This window comes from Phacochoerus africanus, chromosome 3, assembly GCF_016906955.1.
Source record: "Phacochoerus africanus isolate WHEZ1 chromosome 3, ROS_Pafr_v1, whole genome shotgun sequence".
In the NCBI taxonomy this organism is placed as follows: domain Eukaryota; kingdom Metazoa; phylum Chordata; class Mammalia; order Artiodactyla; family Suidae; genus Phacochoerus; species Phacochoerus africanus.
In genome coordinates, this window is record NC_062546.1 from 146330531 (window position 1) to 146354154 (window position 23624).

The 23624-nt window shown below is 38.7% G+C and overlaps 1 protein-coding gene across 1 annotated transcript in view; it reads right to left on the reverse strand.

Annotated features, from left to right (window-relative positions):
* Window positions 1-23624, reverse strand: part of CHN1 (chimerin 1) — a 197261-nt gene that overhangs the window by 117997 nt on the left and 55640 nt on the right. The window contains exons 4-6 of the mRNA XM_047772923.1: window positions 22027-22082; window positions 5204-5235; window positions 2611-2724 (exon numbers count right to left, since the gene is read on the reverse strand). Of these exons, the coding sequence (XP_047628879.1) occupies window positions 2611-2724; window positions 5204-5235; window positions 22027-22082 (202 nt within the window). The remainder of the gene's footprint in view (window positions 1-2610; window positions 2725-5203; window positions 5236-22026; window positions 22083-23624) is intronic.

Below are 23624 nucleotides of genomic sequence, written 5' to 3' on the forward strand. Positions count from 1 at the left end.
CAAGAAGCAACGCCATATACAGGAAGTGACTGAATTCTTCAATGAGATGGAACTGAGTTCAAATCCACTTTGTAACTGACTAGGGGACCTTGGAGGAAGATGGGGAGCCAGCAACAAAGGGAAAGGAAGAGAGTGTGGTACAGATTTCTGTCTCTCCTCTCACCCCACCTCCTTTTTTCTTATTTTGGTCGGCTAGCCTTTACATCAAGGATTATCTACCCAGGCACTCAGATGACCATCTATTTGGAAATGTGGTGCCGCAGAATCCTAGAGTTATAAAATGCTAAGAGTAGAAAGAGGAAGAAGCTGGCTTCAAGAATTTCTGTGATTTGCTCTAAATCAGTCTCCTAGTTCATTTAGGCGCAAAATGAATAGGTATTTGAATTCCCAGCCCAAGATTTTTTTCCCTACATAACTACAATTTAAATCTGAAAAAAACAGGAGTTCCCGTCGTGGCGCAGTGGTTAACAAATCCGACTAGGAACCATGAGGTTGTGGGTTCAGTCCCTGCCCTTGCTCAGTGGGTTAACGATCCGGCGTTGCCGTGAGCTGTGGTGGAGGTTGCAGATGCGGCTCGGATCCCGCGTTGCTGTGGCTCTGGTGTAGGCCGGTGGCTACAGCTCCGATTCGACCCCTAGCCTGGGAACCTCCATATGCCGTGGGAGCGGCCCAAGAAATAGCAACAACAACAACAACAACAACAACAAAGACAAAAGACTAAATAAATAAATAAATAAATAAATCTGAAAAAAACAATACAATTACTTAATTGAAGGGGGATTTGTATTTTATAATTTTACATAAACAACCAATTTCCACGAACTCCTGTTAACAAGCACTATTCTCCAAGTATGCCATTGATTCAGAACTCAGCACATGGAGGTCCTCTGTAGCTCTGCAGGTTAAGGACCCAGGGTGGTCACTGCTGCGGCTCCAGTCAGTGCTGTGGCATGGGTTAGATCACTGACTGGGAAACATCCACATTTTTGGCACGGCCAAAAAAAAAAAAAAAAAACCCTACAGAATTCAGCATGAAGTAATACTGAATTATGACATTCTTTTTGTCAGAAAGATTAGTATCAAATCTGGTGGATGGGAGTAGTCCCTGCTCATTCACCTAGGCATAAGTGATTAGAAAAGGAGTTAGACACCGTCTGAGTCCTAAGCGAAAACATTATCTTTCTGTTCTTTCTTTGTGCCTACCAAAAGAAATGTTTTCTATTTTTTTTTTTTTTTAATGGCTGCACCCATGGATATGGAAGTTCTCAGGCCAGGGACTGAATCCAAGCTGCAGCTACGTCCTACACCACAGCTGTGGCCACGCCAAAAACCTTTAACCCACTGCACCGGGCTGGAGATAGAACCCACACTTCTGCAGTGAACCGAGCTGCTACAGTCGGATTCTTAACCCACTGTGCCACAGTGGGAATTCCCAGAAATATTATTTCTTTGACCTCTTTCTTATGAAGTCTCTACATTTATTTATTTACTCATTCATTCATTTATTTATTTAACCTTTTTTGTCTCTTAAGGGCCGAATCCACAGCACATGGAGGTTCCCAGGCTAGGGGTTGAATCAGAGCTGTAGCTGCCAGCCTATGCCACAGCCACAGCCACAGCAACTCGGGATCCGAGCTGTGTCTGTGACCTACACCACAGCTCACGGCAACGCCGGATCCTGAACCCAGTGAGCAAGGCCAGGGATCTAAACCGAGTCCTCATGGATACTAGTGAGGTTCGTTAACCACTGAGCCATGACCCAAACTCTGAGGTTTCTACTTTTAAATCATTTCCAAAGAATGGATGAATGAATGCATGAATGAACAAATGAAGGAATGAAGAAAGACAATGGATGATTATTCCAAGCCTTTGGGGAAGCAGCAATAAACAGTGTCTAAGTGCATAGACTCCAAAGCCTAATTGTCTGGGTTCAAATACCAGTTACATGAATTATTAAATGTATGATGTTGGCCAAGTTACTCAACCTCTAGGTATTCTGTTTCCTTATCTATAAAGTGGAGATAGTAATTGTACATACGTCCTACACTTGTTGTTAAGATTAAATGAGGTTAGAGGTAAGCCCAATAGATAAGCATGCTATTATATTACTGTGCTGTTATTACTGCAGGGTTAATGGAAATATTTGTTTCTGGCCACTGTATTGTAAGCGAAGAACAGCCAAAACGCCAAAGTTCAGTAGATAGGAAAGAGCCAAGAGTTCCCAAGAAAAGCTGCTTCAACCAAAAGCCAATCTAAGAGAAATGACATCGGCTTTAATTTTACAAAGATCTTTTTTCTTTATAAAGCTCCTTTCCTTATTCAAAAATAGATGGGAGCTGACACAGCAGGACAGATGGGAGAGAACAGGGCAAGATGAAATAGACGAAAGCAGCTACAATAAAAATGCTTTAAAAGTTTTTCAATTCTTAATTACTGAGTGCTACCATTCATGAGGAATTTTTTAAGAGTCTCAGAGCTATTAAAATGGTAATTAGGTCCCAAGAAAACAAGAACCAATTCAATTACATGCTGGATGCTTTTAAAATTTAAAGCCCTCTATTAAGAGGGTTTTAAATGAAGCACAGTTATAATTACAGGTCCATGACCAACCTTAAAGCCAAAGTGTAGGTTCCCGGCTGACGCTGGCTCTCCCGAATGAGGTAGCTCCCCTCAGCTACACTCAAGAGCTGGTCTGCTGCTTCTCGGGAGATCATGCCGTGAAACCTAAGAAACAAAGTCAATTCACAAACTGCATGCTTTCCACCTTTTTCAATAAAACAAGATAAAACAACACCCCACCCCCACCCCACTTCTCCTGTTCTTTTCCAGACAAAGTGCTGCTCTATAATCGAAGGGGAGCAGTTGAGTTTAACCACGCTTGTGTTTCTTTGAGCCTGGCCCCTAGCCAGCTTCGCTGTGGTAACAAGACCAGCACCAAAGTAGCTCTCCAATCCATTAAACAATCATGGAATCAAAATTCACATCTATCTACAGGAAGATCAACCAGCTCTCTCAAGAGGACAGTTCCCTTTTCATGCAGCCGCCTGGCCATATGGACATGCTAAAAAATACACAGAAATGTGTCCAGCTTCCTTTCTTCACACCAGTGGCACTGCTCCAAAATCTTGGCTCAGAGTCTATGTTGGCAATCTTCCAGGACCCTGGGTTGCCCTTAATTGGCATGATTGCCCAATAATGTGCATAGTCTGCATCAGTGCATACTCGAGCCAAAAGCAAACAACTGTAATACCTGCTTTCACTCCCTGCTAAAACCCTATTTTTAATTAACACAGAAAAAAGGAGGAAGAAGAATAAACATAAATAACACACTCCTTATACAAACATGGTAGATTCACCTATAACAATCTGACTAAAATGCTGAAAAATTTAAGAAGTCAGTGGTGACTAATGATTAATCTTAAAAACTTAAAACCACTTAATATGTGTATGATGATGTACCCTTTACAAAGAACTTAGACATATATTACGTCCTTTTATTAACTCAAAGAAAACTGATTTGAGTGACAGCCCAAATGAGACTGCAGCTTCTAAAGGTACATGCTCCCCACCACCTCCTGCCCATAGTTCCTGCATTTGGAATGATACAGTGAAAAGGCCCTGCTATATACAGCACAGGGAACTCTACCCAATATTCTGTGATCATCTATATGGGAAAAGAATCTGGAAAACAACGCATGCGTGTCTCTGTATAACTGAATCACTCTGCTGTACAGCAGAAATGATCACAACAGTGTACATCAACTATACTTTAATAAAACTTTAAAAATGAAAAAAATGAGAGAAGAAAGAAAAGGCCCTGAAATGGCAACTTAATAATTTAGGAGCTTTATGAGGGTTCGAGTGGCAACATTTCAGAGTTTTCCTCACGAGAAAGGTTTGGTCTTTCTCAGTCTAAGTCTTAAAGCAGTTTGTGGCAGGGATGCTTAAATCATGACAATTAGAACAGCGAGGTTTATCGATGGGCTCCTGGAATTTCTTATCTCCACAAATTCCTCAATCTTTTAGAACCAGGTCCACTCTGATTCTGTTAGAGCAGAAGATGGGAACCTATCCGTGGTAACAACACATACATTAGATTAATGTATTGGTATATTATTTTTACATGACATCAATTAAAGTTAGTAAAATTTAGTATCTCTTTATTTTTAAAAACCTAATTTAAAAGAAAATCTCATTCAAGGAAACAAATTTTGAAACAAAATTTTATGGTGGTATTTAAAGATTCTTAAAACTATTCATATATCAGCTGACCCAAAATTTCCACCCCAGAAAGAGCTTTATGCACTAGGATGTTTCTTATGGTGTTACCTATACTATTATAGTTTAAAATCAACATTTATGCCAAAAGCAGAGGAATGACTAAATTATCACACAACCATAGAGAACACTCGTGGCTCCCCCCAATTCATCTAAGAGTCTGTGTTCTACTCACAAGATTCTTGAAAACTTAAAAAAGAATTTTAGATAATTTAAAAATATTTATTTTATACATTATTGTTTATCAGATATGATCTTAAGCCATAAAAAAAAGATTTTATTTGGGGAATGATGGGATTATATGTGGTTTTTATTCTTTCCCTTAAAGGGCTATATTTTCATTTTTTTAATAATTAGAAGAATTATGTACTTTAAAAATTATTAAATTTTTCATAAAATAGAAAAATGTTCATTATTAATATTAAGCAGAAAAATAAAGCTAGAAAAATTACATGTATAATATCTCAATTTTGTAAAAGCCATTAAGAAAATAGATCTTCAGAAGATAATACCTGAAATTGTTAACAATAGTTATTTCTGATAGCAAAAAATTTGGAAAATAAAGAAAAGTATAAATGTTGAATAAACCATCCATACCCTATTATATGCATATACATGTGTATATACATTCATAAATACACACTTTTCCTTATATACATCTAGTATTATTTCTTTACTTATATAATTTGCATCTTTAACAGTATTACATACACTTTTTCCTTTGCTATTTTCTTCTCTATACTTATCTTTATTTTCTATATTTTCACCAATTACAACAATTACATTTGTAATCAGGAAAATAATTTAACTCATTCAAACTTGAATACCGCCTTCCTTTTGCTTTAATTTTTATGAAAAGCATCCATTTACCTGTCCCTCTTACATATTCCAATCTTTAAAATGTTTTCTGATAATCCATACTTACTCTCTTCCATAATACTTTGGTCTGTTTTCTACCTATTGGGAAAGAGAAAAAAGGATATTTATGAAAATAGAAATGTTCAGACTATAGCAACATTTTGAATACTGACAAGCTAAAGCATATATTAAGAAAAAGAACTAGAATAAGATTAGAAAAATCAGAGTCTGGGGTCTGTGCCATTTGGACTAGTCACTTCATCTCTTAGACCTTTTCCTTACTTATAAAATGCTATGCATGTAATTATCTTTCACTTCCAGGATTTTATGAATCTGAAAAAATGTTTACATCACTTTATCCAAGAAGCAAAATAAAACATCCCAAAACTTAATGCCACAATTGCGTCAGAACAGACTGTGGCTTTCTCTTCCATCCTCTCTCTCCCGGTTATGCCACATTTTCCATTCTGTTAACATCTCCATAGAATCCTGCCCTTTTGTTCTCCCATCAGCTCTTCCCTCTTCACAATTTATCTCCCCTAGCTTCTCTTGGCCAGGGTGCTCCTTGAAACTAGGGAAGAGCCCAGTGGAACAGATTCTAAGAAACGTTTACCGGGGTAGACTTAGAATATTTGTCCTGTTCATTCAAGAAACATTTATCAAGTGGTAAATAACTGGTAGACATTGTCCTACCTCTAATATGACAAAAATACCCATTACTTTTTGGAGACTTATGTTCTAACAATGAGAGACAGACATGAGGAAATGTAAAGAAATAAGACAAGAGAACAGGGAGTAGTGCTAAGTGCTACAATGAAAATGAGAATGAGTAACACAAAAAGGAGGACTATTAGGTATTTAAACTGGATGACCTGGAAAGACCTCTCTGGGTGCTAACAGGAAGGGAATAAGCTTTCCCAAGAAGGTACATGGGTGACATCAAGGACTACATTTATGGAGTTCATGCACGGTGCTAGAATTACAGTTGGAGATCACAACAAGATGAATTATTCTACTTCATTCTCATAAGACAGTGTTATCATGCTCATTTTATTGATGAAGAAAACTGAGAATCAGAGAGGGTAGATAACTTGCTCAAGGTTACAAAGTGGTAGAGCCCAAGGTAAAAGTGGAATTGTTACTCTCAAAGAGCAAGAATAGCCTAAGCCCTCTGAGACACTGACTTATCAGAATTAAATATGGTAGCTCCCAAAGCAACTCAAAAATCAATCCTTTCAATGACTGTCTCCCTACATCTCTACACAGAGCCTGACTGCCAAGTCTATGTGATTTACCCACAGGTCATCAAGAGTCAGTACTGTTTTCAGCAAACTCCAGATATTTATTCATTTTGGAGAAACACATTTTATATTTCAATGAAAAACCATGCATGATTTAGCAGCATACATGGCCGGCTTATTTAGCCCAGATCACTGTCTTTGAGCTATGCTGGAACTCTCTAAGATGTGGGTAACTGATACATATACACATTTCTACACATATGTGTGTATTACACATATAAGTTTATATATAAACTTATTTACATACACACATATATGTAAACCTATATATATATGTATAAACCTTATATATATATAAACATATATATATATAAACCTTATATATATATATAAACTTTTTCTGCATGGTAGTTTAATTGACATCTTCAGTACCCCCTTCTCAGGGAAGAACAGGTTTTGTGTCTAATTGCACTTCATCTCAATATTCCTTGAATTCCTATGCTATTTTGACTTTTCCTTTGAATTGATTCTTAACATCTGCCTGGTTTCCTCATGTCATATGAGTAAACACATTTTTAACATGTTTATCTTCATATCTGTAGGAGAGACACAATTTTACCTTTTCCTAAAATGATATTTAAGAAACACTTTCCCCTTCAGGAATCTTCTGCTGTCTGCTGAGGCAGTCAGGTTATTTGTCTTCTCAAAGTAAATTCCACCTGATCTGGTTTTGTTGCATAATTTCTCTGTTCCTAAAAGCCAGTGTACTAAAAATATGCCAGCTGGTCCCTACAGCTGAAGAGAAAGGCTATTCTATTTTTAGGTCCAGAGCTCATTAGAGTTGGGTCATAGATATGCTTGAAAGCAAACCTTTGCTTTTGAAATAAAAATTCAATGTTTAGGTCTCAAAGAATTAAGGTTCTGTGGTATTATATGATAAAATGTTATCCAGAAGAACAATTCTGTGGTGTCCATTCAAACTAAAATTGTGCAAACCCTTGGTATTTACTGCAGAGGAATACTCACGCATGTACACACGAGAACATGTATAGGAATGTTCACTGAGGCACTGTTCACAGTCATTTTAAAAATGGAAACAAACATACACCAATAGAGGAATAACTAAACTGCTTTATAATTTTAAATGATTCCTATAAACTAATAGGAATAATTTAAACTGCTGTAAATAACATACATGGTTTGAAGGAATGATGTAGATTTATAGGAACTAACATGAAGAGGTCACTGAGACAAGTTACTGAATACAAATATAAGCTATAAAATAATAACACAGGCATTCCTGTTGTGGCTAAGCAGGTTTTGAAGCCAACTAGTATCCATGAGGATGTGGGCTCGATCCCTGAAGTCACTCAGCGGGTTAAGGATCTAGTGTTGCTGTGAGCTGTGGTGTAGGTTGTGGCTCAGATTCCACGTTGCTGTGGCTGTTGTGTAGGCTGGCAGCTGCAGCCCTGATTCGACCGCTTAGCCTGGGAATTTCCATATGCTGCAGGTGTGGCCCTAAAAAAAGTAAAAAAAAAAATAGTTATGACACCACTTAGGAATACACACACACACACACACACACACACACACACATCATAGAGAAAGACCTGGAAAAATATATACCAAATTAAAATGGTTACCTCAAGGAAGCTAGGCAATAACTGAACTGAGGGGGCCACAGGAAAGGCAAAAAAGGGACTTTAGTAATAACTGTAAAATAATTTTAAAATTAAAGAATATCACTTTTAAAAAACAGAAATCACGATTAACGTTTGTGCAACTTGTAACTAATGTGGGAGTCCCAGAAACATGAGAATGGGGTCCCCCAACATTTTGAGAAGAGGAAATCATAGTCTTTCCTTCAAATCATAAGATCTTTGCAGGTGGCTGGAGGTAAAATACTTTATTAGGCCTACGTGACTGAGGTAAAAAGAGAGGAAAGGTCTTGACTACACTCTGCTCCCTGGAGATTCTTGTGGCAGGGCCATCCCAAGAACCACAGGCCCTCTATTTCCCTCATTATTTGTCTGGAGAAAAAGGCTTTAGTCTCTAAAGCCTTTTCTGAGTTTCAAAGAGCAGGCTTAAGCAGTTAGTAATTGGGGAAGTGAGGAAATGCAGAAACAAAAGAAAAGCAGTCAAAAAGCAATAGTTCAGTGATTAAAGAGTCCTAGGTCCCCCTGAAAGGATATGCACAACAATCTGATGCATTTCTTTGAACTGTTCTGCAGAAAGTAAGACACCCCGCCCCCGCCCCACCCAGGTGGAGAATGGTGACTACACTCTGACCACAAGCATGTAGACCCCAGACTGGCTGGAACCAGAGGGCTGATGATTAAGGTTCAGGAAAAACCACCTGTGACCTTACCACCAACCAATCAGAAGAAAGTGATGCACCCTGCAGTCCCCACCCCAAACACTGCCTTTAAAAGCCCTTCCCTGAGAGCCATTGGCGAGTTGGGTTCTTCTGATCATGAGCTACCCTTCCTTAGTTCCTTGCTTAGCTGTGCAATAAATGCTGTATTTTCCTTCACCACAACCTAGTGTCAGTTAACTGGCTTTGCTAAGTGGTGAGGGGAGCAGATCCAAGCTTCGTTCAGTAAAAGTGTTACAACCCAAGATAAATACTGATTATTTAGTTATTTGATAGTCCTGCATTAAGTCCACAATATGCTTCCATTGATTGCCTAAGCATCCATCTTCATAGCACAACTGATTTTGGCCTTTTGTCAGTTTAATTTGCAGGCCCTGGACACCGAACTTAGGAAGGTAGAGAAGTTTCTCCTCCCTACAAGAGCATTTAGGTATTTTGTGGATGTCTAAGACATCATTATTTTAGTAGTGATTTGGAAGTCTTTCCAAACTCACAGTATACCATTACTCTATAATGAAAGGTTCAGTCAATAGTATAACTAATGATTATGAATGATCCCAAACTAGTTTACTAGCAAATAGATCAAACTGGGAATAATATTACATGCAATAATAAAAATATGTTTATGTGTATACAAACATTTCTATGCTTATTTCTAAGTTTTTAAACTTCATAATAATAGTCAAGGAACTTTTTACAGACCAAAACTGAGGTCAATGTGACTGAACAAAACATGACTTTAAAATAGTACTTGTGGGAGTTCCCGTTGTGGTGCAGCAGAAACGAATCTGACTAGTATACATGAGGATGCCGGTTCGATCCCTGACCACGCTTAGTGGGTTGGCGATCCGGTATTGCTGTGAGCTGTGGTGTAGGATGCAGACACAGCATGGATGCTGCTTTGCTGTGGCTGTGCTGTAGGGAGCCAACTGCAGCTCTGATTCTACCCCTAGCCTGGGAACTTCCATAGGCCACGAAGGTGGCCCTAAAAAGCAAAAATAAATAAATAAATAAATTAGTACTTGTATTAAATTATATGCTTTGCTTTCTCTAATTTTCTATACTTAGTAAACACTTTTTTAATACCTCATCATGAGTAGAAAAAATGAGAAATGAGAACAAAAAATTTCAAACTAAAAATAAAAGGTGCTCATAAAAGATTCTGTAGCTTGGTTTGCATAAGTGATGTATGTTCTGCCACCAGAGAAAGAAAAATTTAAGTTAATCTACCATTACTGAAGATGATAAAGTGCATAGTACAAGAATTCAATAACGAAACAGATGTCATTTTATAATATTTAAAATGTCAATGGAATCCATTAAATTAACATTTATTGTAGAGTTTTGTAAGTAATGACCTATTTTCTTCATACATAAAACATTTTAATCAAATTCACCAAACCATATTCTTTCAACTGAAAGTCTCAATTCTTTTTCTTTCTTCTTTTTTGGCCGCCCCATGGCATACAGAGGTCCGGGCCAGGGATCAGATCTGAGCTTCAGTTGTGACCCATGCCCCAGCTGGAGCAACTCTGGATCCTTAACCCAATGTGTGAGGGTGGGGATGGAGGCTGAATACTTGACGCCACAGAGATGCTGCCAATCCCATTGTGCCACAGAGGGAACTCCATAAAGTCTTAATTCTTATATTTTATTTTCCGCAAAAACAAAAAGCACTTGTTTCATAAATAAATATATTGTTCTCCAAAGGAAATGTGAAAACAGTAGAAATAAATAATAAAGGTATTACAAATGTTAATTTCCTTCCCTTCTCCCCCCCAACGTTACAGGTTCATGTTTCATATTATTTAACTAATGAAACCCTGGTCCATGGCTACAGCTCAAAACAGTAGTTCCAATTTTTTTTTTCTAATTTGAATTCCATTTTAAAGAATATAAACTTATGATGGGAATGCCACTAGAACATTTCCAAAATGTTCAATTCTGCTCTTTCCGACAGTGGTACTGACTTGGTCAGAATTCACAAGAAACCACTACCTCCTTTGTGTTTACATTGTAAAAAACAGTAAATACACACAAGCACTTTAAACACAGTCTGGAATTCTATAAGATGCTTCTTGAAGGTTAGAGTATACATATGTGAGATGTTAAGAAATGGTATGACCTTGGACAAATATTACTAATTTTACAGACAGCAATCCAGAGTATGCATATAAAACCTAGACACAAAAATAAAATAGTTTCAAATGTCAAGATTTTGTTTTGCATTGTTTTTCAAAATGGCTTGGCTGCCTGGAGGCAGAGAAGAGGGAAAGGGGGGAATTACACATTTGGTGTTTGCTTCCTACAATAGCAGATTCTGAATTAAAGGCTTGTAAGTCCGTCAACACTCAAATCTAGCTCTGGATCCATTCTTACTTGCTATATTAAAGTGGGGGAGAGAGGAAGAGAGGGAATGGGAAGAGGACTAGAAAAAGGAGAAGGAGGAGAGAAGGGAGAAGAGTAGGAGAAGGAGGAGGAGGAGGAAGAGTTGATTTAAAACAGCTCAAAGAGGAGTTCCCGTCATGGTTCAGTGGTTAACGAACCTGACTAGTATTCATGAGGACCCAGGTTCGATCCCTGGCCTTGCTCGGTGGGTCAGGGATCTAGCGTTGTCATAAGCTGTGGTGTAGGTCACAAATGCGACTGGGATCCCATGTTACTGTGGCTGTGGCGTCGGCCAGCAGCTATAGCTCTGATTAGACCCCTAGCCTGGGAACCTCCATATGCTCAGGTGAGGCCCTAAAAAGACAAAAAAAAAAAAACCCAAAAAACTCAAAGACAATAGAGACCAGAATCAGATAATGTAGAAGGACGTGCGGCAGGCGATGTAGTTTTCCACTGGAAGCACACATTTTCCACTGCATTTTCCAAATTATTGTTTCTTTTCATTGCATTTCACACTACAGAAAATATCAACGCGGATAATAAACTTAAGCTAAAAAAATTCACTTCCAAAAACGTCAAGAAAAGGCCATCAGAAAAGTGCCAGCACAGCGGAGGAGTGGGTACTTGTCAAAGAATTACACAGCTGCAAATGACTCGTAGGGAAAAGGAGACAAAAATGAGATCAGAAATGTTACAGAACTTACAAAAATTGTTTAACTTTTTATCCTCCATTAAGAGGATAAACGTATAGGTACCTGCCTTCCTCCTGAATCCTGTAACACTCTTGGTGGTATTATCACCAAGCAAGGACTCATGTACCCACAGCACAGAAAGCTTAACTCTGACAGCAGGTATTTGTAGGAAAGTAAGGGTTATGTCAGGGCACCAAGCAAGGGAATGGGTGACCTTCCCACCCACTTGGTCTTTGAGTCAGGGGTACTTTTCTTTAGAGGAAGAACAAAAAGTCTGGGATTAATGATCATCTTGTGATATTTCTTAATCATAGTTTCAGGAGTCAGGCTGTCTCTGATTTACGAGTCTCTGGTCTGGTGGTCCTTGTCTCAGGGGTCTGTTAGATCATCTTGCCCTGGAGAAACAACCTGAGTTTGCACATTAATAATAATATCTATAATAGCAATTTTAGGACAGTAATGATTTTTATCAACAACAGCAATTTTAGGCATCTGACTCTGATTGATTAGTGTTCAATTAGCACAGGTCAAAGGTGGCAAGAAAGAGGATAAAGAACTTAGTTTTAGGGGAACTGTGTTTCAGTATTTAGACCAAAGTCTGAAATACAGCTTGCATGCTATTGTATTTTAGACCTTATCCAAGAAAACCATTAAACTTCAGCATGCCAAATAAGGTAGTTCTCTAACTACAGTCAGATTGTACAAGTTCAATAAATAATATTTACCTTTTTTAAAAGCTCAGTGATTATTATTCATTGACTTGCTGAAAGCCAGTTATTCTTTTTTTTTTAACTGTTTTTTGCTCTTTAGGGCCACATGGGCGGCATATGGAAGTTCCCAGGCTAGAGGTCTAATTGGAGCTACAGCTGCCTGCCTACACCATAGCCACAGCAATGCAGGATCCAAGCCAAGTCTTCGACCTGCACCACAGCTCATGGCAATGCCAGATCCTTAACCCACTGAGTGGTGCCAAGGATAAAACCTGCATCCTCATGGATCCTAGTCGGGTTCACTATGGCTGAGCCATGACAGCAACTCCCTCTGCTTTTTAATATTAGCTTTTTTAATTACCAGACTATACTAGAGAGGCAAATAGGTATATTTTTAAAAACAAACTTCTTTTCCCACTATTTTCCCACCTTAGATTCAAGTAACTTGTAGGTAGTAGGGGTAAGGAGGTGGAAACTACCAATTTGTTTATGTAACAGTTAACTGGTAAAGGGATTCTCTCTGAAATTGTAGCTCTAATCTCCGAGTTGATAAATGCACTTCTTCATCAAGGTATCACAGACACCAAACCATATCTTACTATCCAACAGCTTATGAACAATGGATTTTAGACAAGAGCAAAAGATGACGCTCAAAGACCATTTCAAAAGTAAAATAAGGTGAAAACAGCCTTATGAGTGGATTGGCTGATTTTAAAAATAGTTCGTTTTAATAATTCAATATACTAAATATTCATGGAAAATGTTTCCCAGCTATCATGCTATTCTAAGTGTTAAATTTGGGATCACCACAACACCCAAGAGAACCTGAGCATGATAATCTTTATTTTTTTAGAATCAAAAGTTGGGCTATAGGCCGTCAGCACATAGAGACAATCAGTAGTGAAGCTACAATTTCACTTAAGGTGCTTTCCTCCCACTCCTGTACCAAACTCTTAAGCTCCCACCTGGCAGAACACATCCTCTGAAACACAGTAACAGCGAAACAAACGCTTTGTGCCTCCCATTCATTCACTTGACAAGTCCTTGTTAAGAACCTACGAGCACTGTTCAAGGCACCTGGGAAAGAGTGATGAACAACAAAGAGCAAGAACTCTATACTCTCATGGAGCTTATAGCTGAGCAAGGAAAGACAGCAGTGAACAATACACATAACAGATAATGGAATTACATGGTATGTTACAAAAGAAAAAGTGCTATGAAAACAAACTAGAACAGCTAAGGACTGGAAATGCTGGGGGTGATAAAGTCTAATTTTGATAGGGTGGTCAGGATGGGCCTCACTGAGAAGGGAAAACTTGAAGGATATGAAAAACTTAGCCATGTGGCTATTAGAGAAGATTCCAGGAAGAGGAACCAGTGCCTGGGCTTAGAAGAGCGTGGCTGGAGGATCTGAGGAGCAATAAGAAGGCTGGTGTGACAGAAGGAGGACAAGGGAGAGGAGGAAGGACAGGGACACAGAAGGAGATGAGCACAGCAAAACAAGGTGGATGGGGAGATTATCCTAGGCCTTCTAAGCCAGGAAAAGGACTTGGCCTTCACTCTGAGTGAAATAGGAAGCCAGGGCACAGTTCTGAGCAGATGAGTGACATGATCTGATTGAAAAGTTTTAAAAGGAATATCTATGATGAGAAAAGGCTGTGAGGGGAAAGATCAGTTAAGAACTATCTCAGTTACACAACTGAGAGTACAGAATAATTTACTATGCAAACCAATTTAAATATATGTAACAACAAGACACAATAGAGGTTTATTTATTGCTTATACGGGCAGACTTCAGAGACATTGTGGGTTCGGTTCCAGACTACCACGATAAAGCAAATACCACAAAAAAGTGAATCCCAAAAATTTTCTGGTATCCTAGTGCATATAAGTTATATTTACACTCTACTGTAGTCTATTCAGTGTGCAATAGCATTATGACTGAAAAAACAATATATGTACCTTAGTTTAAAAATATACTTTATTGCTAAAAAATGCTAACCATCACCTGAGCCTTCAACAAGGGATAATCTTTTTTGCTGGTAAAGGGTCTGGCCTCAATGCTGATGGCTGCTGACTAATCAGCGTTGTGGTTGTTGAAGGTTGGTGTGGCTGCGGCAATTTCTTAAAATACGACAACAATGAAGTTTGCCTCAGCAATGGACTCTTCCTTTCATGAATGATTTCTTTGTAGCAGGCAATGCTGTTTGATAGCGTTTTACCCACAGCAGATCGTCTTTCAAAATTGGAGCCAATGTTCCCCAACTGCTGCTGCTTTATTAACTAAGTTTACAAAGTACTCTAAAACCTTTGTTGTCATTTCAATAGTGTTGACAGCCTGTTCCCCAGGAGTTGGTTCTATCTCGAGAAACCAGTTTCTTTGCCCATCCATATGAACAACTTATCTATTCAAGTTTTATCATGAGATTGCAACATGCAGTCACATCTTCAGGCTTCACTTCAAATTCTAGTTCTCTTGCTAGTTATACCACATCTACAGATGCTTCATCCACTGAAGTCTTGAGCCCCTCAAGGTTATTCATGAGGGCTGGGGTCAACTTTTTCCAAACTCTTGTTAATGCTTACATTTTGACCTCTTCCCATGAATCTCAAACATTCTTTATGGCATCTAGAATGGCAAATCCATCCCAGAAGGTTTTCAATTCACCTTGCTCAGAGGAATCACTACCTATGGAAGCTACATCTTTATGAAATGTATCTCTTAAATAAAGAGACTTGACAGTAAAAATTACTCCTTGAGGAGTCCCGTCGTGGCGCAGTGGTTAACAAATCCAACTAGGAACCATGAGGTTGCAGGTTCGATCCCTGGCCTTGCTCAGTGGGTTAAGGATCTGGCATTGCTGTGAGCTGTGGTGCAGATTGCAGACGCGGCTCAGATCCCGTGTTGCTGTGGCAGCTCTGATTCAACCCCTAGCCTGGGAACCCCCATATGCCGCGGGAGTGGCTCAAGAAAACACAAAAAGACAAAAAAAAAATTATTCCTGATCCATGGACTGCAGAATGTATGTTCTCTTAGAAGACATGAAAACATTAATCCCTGTACATCTCCATCAGAGTTCTCGGGTGACCAGATACACTGTCAATAAGCAGTAATATTTTGAAATGAATCTTTTTTTTTTCTGAGCAAAAGGTCTCAACAGTGATCTTAAAATATTCAGCAAGCCATGCTATAAACAGATGTATTGTTATCCTGGATTTGTTGTCCTATTTATAGAGCACAGGCAGAGTAGACTTAGCATAATTCTTCAGGGCCCTAGGATTTTCAGAATGGTAAATGAGCACTGGCTTCAACTCAAGGTCACCAGCTGCATTAGCCCCTAACGAGAGAGTCAGCCTGTCCTTTGAAGCTTAGAAGGCAGGCATTGACTTTCCTTTCCTAGTACGAAAGACCTAGATGGCATATTTTTCCAATGTAAAGCTGTGGATTTCAACTTCCTTCACACTGAACCTGTTGTCTCTGTAGCCACCTTTAGTAATGATCTTAGCTGGATCTTCTGGATAACTTGCTGCTTTCACCCTGCACTTTGATGTTATGGAGACAGCTTCTCTCCTTAAAGCTCATGAACCAATCTCTTCAAACCTTCCTTCTACAGCTTCTTCATCTTTCTCAGCCTTCAAAGAACTGAAGAGAAATAGAGCCTTGCTCTGAATTAGATTTTGGCTTATAGGAATGTTGTGGCTGGTTTGATCTTCTATCCAGACTGCTGAAACTTTCTCCATATCAGCAATAAATTGTTTCGCTTTCTTATCATTTGTGTGTTCACTGGGATAGCATTTTTATTTTCCTTAAAGAACATTTCCAGAGTTCCCGTCGTGGCTCAGTGGTTAATGAATCTGACTAGGAACCATGAGGTTGCAAATTCGATCCCTGGCCTCACTCAGTGGGTTAACGATCTGGTGTTGCCATGAGCTGTGGTGTAGGCTGCAGACGCGGCTCGGATCCCACATTGCTGTGGCTCTGGTGTAGGCCGGTGGCTACAGCTCTGATTAGACCCCTAGCCTGGGAACCTCCATATGCCTCAGGCGTGGCCCTATAAAGAACATTTCCTTTGCATTCGCAACTTGGCTACCTGCCTAATTCAAGAGGCCTAGCTTTCCACCTATCTCAGCTTAGGACATGCCTTCCTCACTGATCTTAATCATTTCTAGTTTTTGATTTAACATGAGAGACATGCAACTCTTCTTTTCACTTGAACACTTAGAGGCCATTGTAGGGTTATTAGTTGGCCTAATTTAAATATTGTTGTTTGTTGTTAAATATTGTTATTAAGGTTTGCCATCTTATATGGACACGGTTCATAGACCCCCCCCCCCCCAAATAATTACAGTAGTAACATCAAAGACATCCAGTAGCATGTCTGGGAGGATACAGAGTAAGCAACTGGTTATAGAGTATGGAATTTGGGGAGAGTGGACTGGACTAGAAATATGAGTTGTATTGAAGCCTAAAACTGGTAAGATCATCAAGGAGTAAATACAAGTAGAGAAAAAATGAGGATCAAGGATTGAGCTGTGGGGCACCCTAACATGGAGAGGTCAGGGAGAAGAAGAACCAGCAAAGGACACTGTGGAGGCAGGAGGAAGACCAGAAGACCATAATATCATGGGAAAAAGCAAAGAAAGTGTATCAAAGAGGAGACAGTCATTGCCTGTGTCCAGCGCTACTGCCAATAGGAAAAACAAGAGAAGAACCAACCCTAGATTTTTAGCAGCCACTGGTGACCATGCCAAGCAGTTCTGGCAAAGTGTAGGGAAAGCCACGCTGGACTGGGATGGGCTTAAGAGAAAATGGGCAGAGCAGGGTTAGAGGCAGCAGGTCCAGACAACACTGTCAAGTGTCTTCCACAAAGGGGAACATAGAAACTGGGCAGCACAGATGGCAAAAGTAGAGTCAAGAGAATTTTTCTAAGATGGAAGAAATCATAGGATGTTTGTGGGCTGCTGAAGATGGTTTTGTAGAAAAGATAAACTATTAATTATGGAGCAGGGAGGAGAACTACCAAGATTATGTTCTTGACTAGATGAGAAGAAATGGGCCCTAGCACAGTGGAGAGCTGGCCATTATCTATGATCAAGAATGCAGAACATGGAGTTCCCTTCATGGCTCAGTAGTTAACGAACCCAACTAGGAAACATGAGGATGTGGGTTTGATCCCTGGCCTTGCTCAGTGGGTTAAGGATCCAGCATTGCCGTGAGCTGTGGTACAGGTCGCAGGCACGGCTGGGATTCCATGTGGCTGTGGCAAAGGCTGGCAGCTGCAGCTCCTATTTGACCCCTAGCCTGGGAACTTCCATGTGTCACACACTCGGCCCTAAAAAAGCAAAAAAAAAAAAAAAAAAAAAGGAATGCAGAATATGTGGACCCAAATGCTGATGAGTGAGTCAATGCAGTGGAAGTTCTCTTCTGATGGATTCAGTTAGGGGTCAAGTAGGATACAAGATTATGGAACTGAGATTAGAAGAGGTTTGAGGGGAAAGGGTGAAATGGATTAGACACACACAGTATGACCACCAGGGAGCATCAAGGACCACCTCAAGGTTCATAAATTTAATGTGAAGCCTGGTCAGAACTCAGTTCTTCTCCAGCCATATTCTGTTTGTTGGGAGTATATGCAGAGTGGGCAGATGCAGACTGAAAAAGGTTGTGGTTTTGCCCTGAGAGAAGATGGTGAGAGGGATGCCGACTGGTTCCCCAACACCTATAAGACTCCTCCCTCCCATCTCATCCCATGATGATCCAGTCAACGAGACCTATGGATGCCATGGCTTTACAGATCCTCATTTCCTGCCTCTCTTGACCATTTCCAGAACCAGTGTCTAATTGTATGCCTTTATCACTTTTCACTTGGACCACTGTAATTCCTCTTTTTGCCTCTAAAACATTCCTCTTCCTCTCTAGCCATTTTCCATATCACTTACCATCAGAAAGTACTTTCTAAGCCTAAATCTGATCATGCTTTTCTCTGGCTTAAAAACACTTCACTCTTAAAGCTGAAGTCCAAACTTCTGAGCTCTGAACACAGACATCTGCACCAGTGAGGGCTGCTTAGCACTTAGAGCTCTCATCTATCACTCTCCTACCAGGACTTGGCCGTAAGAACTGCACACATGTACCAAGATAACTGTCACAATCTTGCTGAAATGGTTGATTTACTGCTCCATTCCCCCTGAGATAGTAAGCTACTTGAGGAGAGGGGTCTTGCTTTTTTTCTTTTTTCTTTTTAGGGCCACACCCACAGCACATGGAGGTTCCCAGGCCAGGCTAGGGGTCGAATCAGAGCTGCAGCTGCCAGCCTACACCACAGCCACAGCAACGCAGGATCTGAGCTGCATCTGTGACCTACACCACAGCTCACAGCAACGCCGGACCCTTAACCCACTGAGCGAGGCCAGGAGTGAACCACGTCCTCATAGATACTATATAGGTTCATTAACTGCTGAGCCACAATGTGAACTCCATGGGTCTTGCTTTCAAGAGGGGTCTTGAATCCTGAGGACTTAGAATACTGGCTGAATGAATAAATACATACATGTCACAGAAAGAACTGGAGCCTCTCTAAGAGATATAAAAATGCATGCTTTTGTAAACCACATTAAGAGTATTGTGTTGAAAAATAAATTACACAAAAACAGCTCCTTCATTCACCTTATAAACTTGTAATAGTCTTTATTACACACCAGTACCATAGCTAGTGATGGCTAGAAATAATCTACTAGAGTGAGACAGGTAAGGAAAGAAATGACTACAGTTAATTTTTCTGCTTCTAAGGTCTGAAGAGAAACTTTTAAAAACACGTGCTAACAACAACATATCAAATATACATCTCCCTGGTACTGTAACTAGAATTAGAATACAATGTCGACTGTGTCCCTTTCTCTACATTTTCCATTACACTAACAGCACTGACTTGAGTTTGGTGCATTTTGTCTCACCTCAGTATGTTTTACTTCTGGTGCCTAGAAAACCTCTACTGCAATTGTTACAATAACAAGGAGCTGTTTTCAAAAAACGCTATCAAGCTCCCTGCTATGCCAACTCCAAAACTGTCACAGAGAGCAGAGGTTTGGCTTTCTGAGTTTAAGAGTTCTAACTATACTCCCATTGTTTGGCTGCCAGAAAGAAAAGTGTGTCCAGTTTAAGGCTCCACATTTAAGGATGGTCAAATACCAAACTGGTTTGATTTACACTGTATTAGTATGAATCAACTACATATATGGAATTTCTTTGATATCTCTATCTAAATATATATGTATATAATTACTCATTTCCTCTATCTTATACTATAACAAATTACAAAATTTCTACACAAGTACCACTAATAACAAATCTAGCTATAGTTAAAGATCTTTTTATAGGCTATGAATCTTAGAACATTTCCCTTTAAGTTTGTATAGCAAAATAATGTTTAAAATCAACTTAATTTGGGTGAATACATTATGAATTTTTTAAAGTTCCTCTGTTTTAATTTGTTTTCAATTTTAAGGGGGTTTAAATCATTTTTATTTAACTTGGTTGTTTGGATATGTGAAACACTTGTATAGTTCAAAAGTCAAATCTATATAAAAATGTATCCTCAAAGAAAACTATAATTTGAAAAGATACATGCACCCCAATGTTCACTGCAACGCTATTTACAATAGCCAAGACAATGGAAGCAGCCAAAATGTCCATCAATAGAGGACTGGATAAAGAAGATGCGATATATATATATATATGCCATAAAAAAGGCATGAAATAATGTCATTTGCAGCAACATGGATGGACCTAGAAATTATTATACTAAGTGAAGTAAAGTAAGACAAAGACAAATATCATATGAGATCACTAATATGTGGAACCTAAAAGAAATGATACAATAGAACTTACAAAACAGAAACAGACCCAAAGATTCTAAAACCAAACTTATGTTTATGAAAGGGGAACCGTATGGGGGTGGATAAATTACAGGGTTGGGATTGATGCATATGCACTACTGTATATGGAATAGACAGATAACAGGGACCTACTTTATAGTACAGGGAAATTTACTCAGTACTGTGTGGTAATCTATATGGGAAAAGAATCTGAAAAGGAATGGATATATGTATATGTATAACTGATTCACTATACTATGCTGTATGCTTGAAGTTAACATAACATTGTAAGTTAACTATATTCCAATAAAAAAAAAAAACATATCCTCACCTCCACCTTTATCCCCTGCATACTGCTCCTCATCCACTTCTTACGAAAAACTATTTCACTGGTATCTGGATTAATCCTTCCTGTGTTTCTCTTGTGCAAAAATAAGTTTTATTTTTCTTTTATTTTTCCTTTCCTCATTACTAAAAAGGGACTATAATTACTATCTGTACCTCTTATGTCTAGAAATCATTCCATATCAGCTCACAGAAATCTTCCTTACTCTTTAGTTTGTTCAATCAGTCCCCTATGAACATTTAGGTTTTTTCCAACATTCCACTATTACAAAATAATTCTACAATCAAAAACTCTTGAGCATATGCTATTCCATATCTGTACAGGCAATTCATCAGGATAAAGCTCTAGAATTTGGACTAGCAGTTCAGAGGGTAAATAGAGATATAGTTTTATTAGATATTACAAAATTCTCATAAAGCTATAGCATTTCACATTCTCATGAGTCATGTGTAAGTGCCTGTTTCTTCACAGACTTACCAAATAAGGAGTATATTCTAAGTTTTTTTTTTTTTTTCTTTTTATGGCCACACCTGCAGCATATGGAAGTTTCAGGGCTGGGGGAGCTACAACAGCAGCCTGCATGACAGCCAGGGCACAACTGGATCCAAGCTGCTGCATCTGTGACCTATGCCACAGTCAGCAGCAATGCCAGATCCTTAACCCACTGAGCAAGGCCAGGAATCGAACCTGCATCCTCACAAGACAACACTGGGTCCTTAACCTGCTGAGTCACAATGGAAACTCCTGTGAGCTTTTGAACTTTAACCAATCTGAAAGTGAAAATAGTCTCTCTGTGTACTTTAATTTACATTTCTCTTATTATTATGAAGTTGAACATATTTTCATATATTGCCATGTGTCATATCTTTTTTAGTGAACTGTCCATGACTTTTGCTCTTATAATCATTATTGAAAACTTTTTTAATGGAAAAATTACTTCAATGATGCTACAATGATGTCTTCAAACACTGTTCTAAAAATAATAAAACATAAGAAATGGAAAATGTATGAATACACTTAAAAGAATACTAACATCACTTAAGACTCTACTGTCATTCTACACTGTGTTTCTATTAGAGAGTCCATTAAAAAGTGGTAGCTATTTCCAGTGAGAATAATATTAAGAAAAATACAGTCACATTACAATTTTATGATCCTAACTACAATAAACAGTTAATTCTACAAATAATCAAGGCACTGAGGAAGGTCAAAGTTTGGGAAACAAGTGATTGAGAGACAGTTATGATGGTTTCATTACACTCACCTCATTAGTACAGGTAATTCTCCGAGGATGAGGGGCTTCCTGTTGCAGTTGATATACTAGGAAGGTAGAAAGTAAAAGATGTCAGTTTCCCTTAAGCAGAACATCTGAATGTATTAGAAATCAAAACCTACCTATTTTTTTTATGTTCATAAGAAAACTGTGGTATAGTCCTATTTCTTATTAAATTAAATTTTGTTATGAACAAAGCAAAGAAAGTAAACCAAACTAAATTTAGTTATAGCCTAGAAGGAAACATAAATTAAAAAACTGTAACCCATGGACGTGTTCTAACAAATCAGTACTGGATATCTGGCTCTTTTCTCCATAATCTGGTCATTTATATTCCCCAATTTTGTGGATCTATTTCATAAAGCATGTCTCTGTTGTAACAAAATAATAGTTGTATATTTTTAGAGCACATTATTAAATGTCAAACTTGAAACTAAAATTAGGATTTATAGGCTAAATGTAACAGATATGCTTTTTTTCTCCCTACTTATATTGTGAACATCTATCTTCAAAGATAATTTCCCCTACAAACAAAATTTCTGGGCTAAAGTTACCACCACTTATTCAACTAGGGTAAATATAGCAAACGAGAGGATTCAGGCACTTAAATATTAAGTTGCCAGAGGATAATTGTTAGGGTTTATGAAAATGGATTGGTGAAAAGTGTATCAATACCATGTCCTTCTAAACCTCACTTTAGGCTTTTTAACTTGAAATAAAGAAAGAATGAATAGGGGATTTCCTTCCTGTTGTGGCTCAGCAGTTAATGAATCTGACTAGCATCCATGAGGATGCAGGTTCGATCCCTGGCCTCGCTCAGTGGGTTAAGGATCCGGCGTTGCCATGAGCTGTGGTGTAAATCGCAGACACATCTCAGATCCTGCGTTGCTGTGGCTGTGGTGCAGGCCAGTAGCTATAGCTCCGATTCGATCCCTAGCCTGGGAACCTCCATATGCCGTGGGTGCAACCCTGAAAAGCAGAAAAAAAAAAAGAAGAATGAATGAATGAATGATGAGTAAGTGTGGTTAATCAGAGAAAGTGTGTTTATGTGCCTACGTTGGAGAAAATCTGTTTTCTATTTCTACAAAATTATGAGTAATTCTTAGACAAATACCTCCTCATATAAATTATGTGAGCCACTGGGAAATCTGTATAATCACAGATAAATGAACTTAAGTTAACCCTGTATTTAAATACATAGTCATTTGGTCGATATAACATCAAACTACCCAGACATCTGGGATTGTCAGATAATGAATATCTCGTATTTCAACTGGCTATCATTATATAGAATCCATCTCTGATCATATGTATTCATATATAATACAGGAACATGTCTAAACATATAGAACTGGACACATATGTACATGTGTGTGTACATACAGTATATACACTGACAACATACAGAGACACACGTCACTGTTCTGTATTGCTATGTAAAGGCGAGAGAGTATTGCAGCTAAGAATCTGAACTCCTGCATCAGACAACTTGGAGTTTGAACACGGGTGCTCTGCCACTAACACTGCATACTAAGCCTCAGTTTTCCTCATTGGTAAAATGGGCTTAACAGTTTCTACTTCATAGATTA